Source organism: Gracilinanus agilis, unplaced genomic scaffold, assembly GCF_016433145.1.
Source record: "Gracilinanus agilis isolate LMUSP501 unplaced genomic scaffold, AgileGrace unplaced_scaffold42718, whole genome shotgun sequence".
Lineage (NCBI taxonomy): Eukaryota > Metazoa > Chordata > Mammalia > Didelphimorphia > Didelphidae > Gracilinanus > Gracilinanus agilis.
Window position 1 is genome coordinate 1 of NW_025376598.1, and position 6,862 is coordinate 6,862.

Consider the following 6,862-nt stretch of genomic DNA (forward strand, 5'->3'; position numbering starts at 1 on the left):
ATATAATATATATGTGTGTATTATATATACATATATATACATATAAAACTAATTTTCATATTAGCCATGTTGCAAAAGAAAAAGAGACACAAAACCCCTAAGAAAAATAAAGAGCTACTTTTAGACAGTTATTTCTCTGGAGGTGGATAGGCTTTTTCATTATAAGTCTTTTGGAATTCTCTTGGATCATTGTATTGGTGAAAATAGCCAAGCCATTTACAGTCGATCATCATATAATGTAGTTGTTGTTATTATGTACAATGATTTTCTAGTTCTGTTAACTTCATTTTGCATCAGTTCATATAAACCTTCCCAGGTTTTCTGAAACCATGCTGAATAATGTCAATCGTAAATGTGCTTTCTTTACCATGTTTAAACAACATTATGTAAGTTCACAGACTTTGAAAAATAAATTAACTGATTATGTTATTAACGGGGAGAAGACTTTACAAATTATTTAAATGTCAATTTTTAAATCCTTTAGGTATCACTTGCACTTCTGGAAGCTAAGGAGAAATGGAAGATGGAGCTTGGAAACACTGAAGAAAGTGTCAAAGAACTTGAAGCAAAGGTTTTTTCTCTGCAGAGGGAACTAGAGTTAAAGGAGGAGGAAATCCCTGTGATTGTTCGGGCTAAGTTGGCTAAGTCCCGAAGTGAGTGGAACAAAGAAAAACAAGAAGAAATCCACAGCATTCAAGAACAAAACGAAAAAGATTACCGCAAATTTTTAGATGATCATCGAAATAAAATTAATGAGGTGCTTGCAACAGCGAAGGAAGATTTTATGAAACAAAAAACCGAGCTGATTCTTCAGAAGGAAGCTGAATTACAGGCATGTCTAGAACAGAAACAAAGAGAGTGGACAATTCAAGAAGGCAAGCAACTCCAGATGGAGATTCACCAATATGAGGAGGATGTTCTGACTGAGATTGAGCTTCTTGTAGAGGAAATTTATGAAGAGCTCAGTGGAATTGAGAACAAACATCTTTCAAAAACTAAACCTCCTTGTTTTCCAAGACGACTAAATGCCCAATATTTGGAAAAACTTAGGGCCTGCATACAGATGGCTTTTAGAGGTACACTGTATCGACTTCTAGAAAATAGTAATCCTGAATGGAAAATGGTATGTTGTCCCAGTGAGCTAAAAATTACTAGCTAGTTATTTAAAGTATTCAGGGTAATGATTAGAAATTACAAGTGTTATTTTTTTATATATATTATGACTTAGAATTTGGAGTATAATATTAATGATAGGACTAACATTGTTAATAATGGTCTAAAAGCTTTTTGAAACTTATCCAAAGAACTGAAGAATCTGCCCCATAGAATCAAAACTTGGCAGACATTTATCCTCTGTCATCTTTTTCCCAGATAATGTCCCCTTTTTTGTGCAGCTTAAGTTCTTAGGGATGAGAAGTATAAGTTGAATCACCTTTTAATTTTTTAAAATTGTCTTAAATATGCTGCTTATATTATTAGGTTTAAGAGATCAATCAAGGCACAGGATGGCATACGCATTGTCCTCAGGAATTTTGTAATTTAAAGGAGAAAATAAGATAGACAAACTCCATCTATTTATTGATTTTTTTAAAAAGGCATGTATTAGTGAAGCTTTGGCATACTTATCAAAAATGTAAAACCTAACCCACTACTAACTTTTAAGTGCCCATTTATGCACAGTGATTGAACTATTTTTTCCCATTAGTCTCTATAGTATTTAAGTTTATGTTAGGCCCAGTTTTTATGTCATAGGAAAGGTCTAATGGAGAAAGTTAATTTTTTTTTTTTTTTTTTTTTTTACCCTTGTACTTCGGTGTATTGTCTCATAGGTGGAAGATTGGTAAGGGTGGGCAATGGGGGTCAAGTGACTTGCCCAGGGTCACACAGCTAGGAAGTGGCTGAGGCCGGGTTTGAACCTAGGACCTCCTGTCTCTAGGCCTGACTCTCACTCCACTGAGCTACCCAGCTGCCCCGAGAAAGTTAATTTTGATTATTTTAAACATAATAGGCAAAAAGGAAAGGGAAATTAGAGACAGCTTGTATAAGGGCTTAGAAGCAGGAGAACATGCATATGTTTACATGGCAGAATGTTAAGTTTGTACGACTAAAGGAAAAATGATGGGGGGGAGATAAGATTGATGAAACAGAGCCATTTGATGAGAAACTGTAAAGCTTTAGGATCTTGGTTTTGATATTGCTATCTAATTGTTAAAGCACTGAGCTTCTGGAGTAAGATGATCTGTAAAACAAAGGAGTAGAACTAGATGGTCCATAAGTTTCCTTCTAATACAGAACCTTAGGCAAGCCATTTGCTTTATTTTTTCACCCAAAAAATAAAGATAAAAATCTCTGGCCTACCTAAGTCATAGGTTTGTTATCATAATAAAGTGATAAAAATAAAAACATTTTGAAATTAAGCACTATATGGTTGCAAGATAATACATCTCTTACCCTTTAAGCTTTCCAGAATTGGGCCCTTTAGAGTCAACAGGAATTTTAGGAATCTATCTGCTCTTCCTGGCTAAACTTCCTGAAAAGACTTTCTATAAGTACCTCTAATTTTCTCTCTTAATTCCCTTCTTAGTCCTTTATTATCTAGCATCTGACTTCATTATACTACCAAAATTGTCCTCTAACATTACTAATGATCTCTTAATTGTCAAATTCAGTGACTTTTTCTCAATCTTTGTTCTCCTTGTCTTCTCTGCAGCCTTTTGACACTGTTAATCATCCTCTCCTTGATAAACTTTCTCTTTAGGTTTTTTTTTTTTAAACCCATACCTTTTCTTTTATATATGATGCAAAGTCTCCCTTCAAAGGCATTAGAGTAATAAGGATGATAAGGACTGGGCAGTTGGGTTAAGTGACTTTGCCCAGGATCACACAGCTAGGAAGTGGCTGAGGCCAGATTTAAAGCCAGGATCTACTTTCTCTAGGTCTTGCTCTCTATCCACCAAGCCACTTAGCTGCCCACCTCTTTTCTAGGTTTCAGGATGCCATTCTCCTGGTTTTCCTCCTTTATGACCCATTTTTTTTTCAGTTTCCTTTGCCTGGGTACTCATCTAGATCATGCCCTCTAACCCTAGGTGTTTCTCAGGGTTCTATCCTGAGCCCTTTTCTTCCTTTATACTAGTTGATCTCATCAGCTTCAGTAAATTTAATTTACTGTCTTTTTGCTTATGAATCTATCTTGTCCCAAACATTATGTTGATTACCAATATTGTATTTCCACTACCTTTTAGACATCAACCTGGATGTCTAGGAGACATCTGAAATGTGACTATGCCCAAAATAACTCATTTTATTTCCCGTTAAATCCTTCTACCTTGCCAGTACTGTAGAGGGCAACACCATTTTCCTTGTCCCTCAGGCATGCAACTTAAGTGTGATCCTGGATCCCTTACTATCTCAATTTCCATATCCAGGCTTTTGCCTTGGCCTGTTGATTTCCCCTCTGCAACATCTCTTCTGTAAGCTCCCTTCTCATCCCTAGCACTGCCACCCTTCTAGTGCAGGCTGTCATCACCTTACACCTGGATTATTGTAATAAGCCTGCTGGTGGGTCTGCCTGCCTCCAGTCTTCCTACTCCAGTTCCTTCTCTAGCCACTAATGGGATTTTCCTAAAGTGCATATCTAACCATGTCACACACACACCCTTTCCGAACATTAGTAAACTCCAGTGGCTTCCTGTTGCCTTTAGGATAAATACAAAATTCTGTTTGGCATTCAAAGCCATTCACAGCCTTGGTCTTTCCTGCCTTTTCAGCTTTCTTACTCCCTGACATGTATTTTTCCTGACTGTTCCAAGAATAAAACTCCTCATCTCTTAGTTCTAAACATTTTCTGTGCTAATCCCACACACCTGAAAACACTCCCTTCTCTACTCTGACTTCTAAATTTCCTGGCTTTCTTTTAAGTCCCAACTAAAATCCCTATTTTACTGAGAGCCTTTGCCAAACTCTCTTAATCTTAGTGCTTCATCTCTTTTAATTATGTCTTATTTATCCTGATTATAGATCTTGCTTTATATTTATTTACATGTTGTCTCCCTCCTTAGATTGTAAGCTCCTTGAGGGTAGGGACTGGTTTTTGCCCCCCCCCCCTTTTTTTATTCCCAGCCCCCCTTAGCACAGTGCCTGGTACAGAGTAGGCATTTTATAAATGTTCATCAATAGATTGAGCAAAAAGAAAAGCAGACTTTGTGTTTAAGGAGCTTACTTTTTAATGATAGAAGACTACTCGTGAGTATTGAAGAGGAGATGAAAAGTTGGGAAGGGGGGATGAGGAATGGCTAAATTCAGAGAATCTAGGATGATTCATCTGCGGTTCTTTACCAAAATAGAGGTTCTTAGGAAGATTTTTTAGAAGTCAAAGTTTAAATAATTGCATTCTATTGAAAATTTGGAGGATAAAAATGGATGGAAATTTATGTTTTTCTTCCTGTGTTAAACATTTTCTTTTTTTTAAAGACACTAGTTCTGTCATTAAAATCCGTCTAGTGCTCCCCACCCCTGTCTGCATATAGATAGTCAGTTCTCAGATCTTTTAGACATTCCATCAATTAGGCATGTTCAGTCATCTGTCTTAATCAGACTCACTAGTCTGAAGAGACAGTCACATAATTTAACTATGCATAAAGCGTTTTACACTGTAGCTTTTTGGTTGGGTTTGGGGCCTTGAGTTTGATGTTGATATCTTAATTGAAAAAACACTGAGCTTGAAATGAGATAATCTGTGTAAAATGTGGGATTAGAACTAGATGGTATGTAAATTTCCTTTTAGTTTGAAGCTTCTAATTCAAGCTCTATTTATAAACTTAGGCAAGCCATTTGCTTAGTTTTTCATTTGAAAAATAAGGATAAAAATACCTCATCTAACTAAGTCTTAGACTTCTATGAATCTTGGTTTTCCTATTTGACATGGGGTAGGTAACCATATCTATTTTGCCTGCCTCCCATGGTTACTATGACGATTAGAGAAGAACATGTCTTGGAAAACACTCTGAAAAGCATAATGTGCTTTTACAAAGTTATGGTATCATTATAGTTATTAGTTTATTATACTATTTATGTTATACAATTTATAATATGTTGTTATATTATATCAGTTATTAGCTTCGTTAAGTACAAGATTGGGTATTAATGCCATTATTGTTCAGCATAGTTGAAAATTCATCTCTTTGGGACTTTTTAAGGGCTATATTATTTGAAGTATTTCTAAAACCCACTAAAGAAAGAACCTGTAAAAGTCCTAAACATGCTTTCTATTTGTATTTCTAATATGTGTCTTTGAGAAAAGAGGATGAAAGCTTTTCTGTCCCTCATTGATTATTTCAGAAAAATGAAGTCATGATCTCTGACACAAAGGATCTTCCTTTGGAGCAAAATGGCAAGGGAGAAACTGGAGACCAAGCAAGCCTTCCTGTTTACAATGTTGGGCACCAAATGCAACTACAAAAAATGCTGAAACAACATAACCACCTATATGAAAAAATTGCTGAGCCTGGTAAGAGTAACCTTGTTTTCCTTCTAATCTTATATATTCTTTTTTGTATGCTGGTAGCTGGTGCTTATCTAGCTGTGTATGTAGAATATTAAAATACTTAGATGTTTGAACAGGCAATTTCTGCTACATTTTCAAAACAAAACTATTTAAAGAGCATATACTAGTTATATGCTCCTTAAACTGAAATCCATGGGGCCAAGGTTCTCATTCTAGCTGTTATTTATTAGCTTCCTCCACAAGTTACATTGCCTTCCACATGATAGATGTTCAATATGTAATAAAATATGATGGTTGAATTAATTGTAGTTATTTTGTGCTTTAGTTTTTTTCTTCTGTCAGGTAGGGAATAGTCATTTTTGCCTGGCAGAAATATGAAAATAAAGAGGAACAATAGATGTTGAAGGTAATTAGAAAGTGGTTAAATGATTAGTTAAAGGCACTATACAAATGAAAATTATTATAGCTATTTAATGGATAATGCTTTTACCAAAGACCTTTTTGCATATAGAAGCTGTTGCAAATGATGTGATAATTACTCACATTTTATATAGTGCTTTAAGATTTGCAAAGCCTTTTATATAGCTTATCTATTATTTGAGCCTTACAATAACTCTGTGAAGTAAGTAGTATGGATAATATCCTCATGTTACAGTTTAGAAAACTAAGACTCAGAGAAATTAAACATCTTGCTGTTGGTTACATATTTCGTTAAGTGTCAAAGATGGAATTTAAACCAAGGTCTTCCTGCCATAGAGTGTTCCACATTCTATCCCTTAAATCACATTGCCTTAAAAAAAAAAATCACCATCTCCTTTGCCTTCAGTGTTCTTACCTTTAACTAGAATTTAGTTTTACAATAAGAGCCTCAATTTAACTCTCACGGCTTCTAATTTACTATCTGCTATACTCTAGGGAAGTCAGAGGCTTACCAGGGAAACCAGGTAATCAAATTTGTCAAATCACAAATATGGTTTGACACCTACAATTGTAAGTAGCTAGGCCAGAACAAAGGGGACCCTAAGGTTATGTAGCTCCTTTTCTCTGCTATGAAGTAAAATATACAGATTTTTTAATAGTAATTTTCCTTGCGAAAAGGGTCGAAAATAGACCCCTTTTGCTGACTTCAGGATTATCTACATCTCTGTTTTGACTAGTTAAGATTATCAGAAGTTTTACTTGCCTAAGTGAGGGGTTGCAGTAGTGCTTTATATTTATATAGAATTTTTTTGCTTTTCAAAGTAATTTCATGTCCTTGATGAAAAATTAATGGCCAGACACATCCTGAATTTTTTGCTTTTTTGTCTACTTGGGAACACTTTTTTAAGGATCTGTGGTTTCATTGGAATATATATATAT

General features: G+C 35.2%; 1 protein-coding gene across 1 annotated transcript; it reads left to right on the top strand.

Moving 5' to 3' along the window:
- Positions 1–484: 484 nt before the first annotated feature.
- On the top strand, positions 485–5,506 carry LOC123255295 (centrosomal protein of 152 kDa-like; the record flags this gene model as incomplete). The annotated part of the gene is made up of 2 exons (XM_044684121.1): positions 485–1,123; positions 5,338–5,506. Coding segments are annotated over 2 exons (808 nt in total), but the record flags the coding sequence as incomplete, so codon positions are not given.
- Between the last annotated feature and the right edge of the window lie 1,356 nt (positions 5,507–6,862).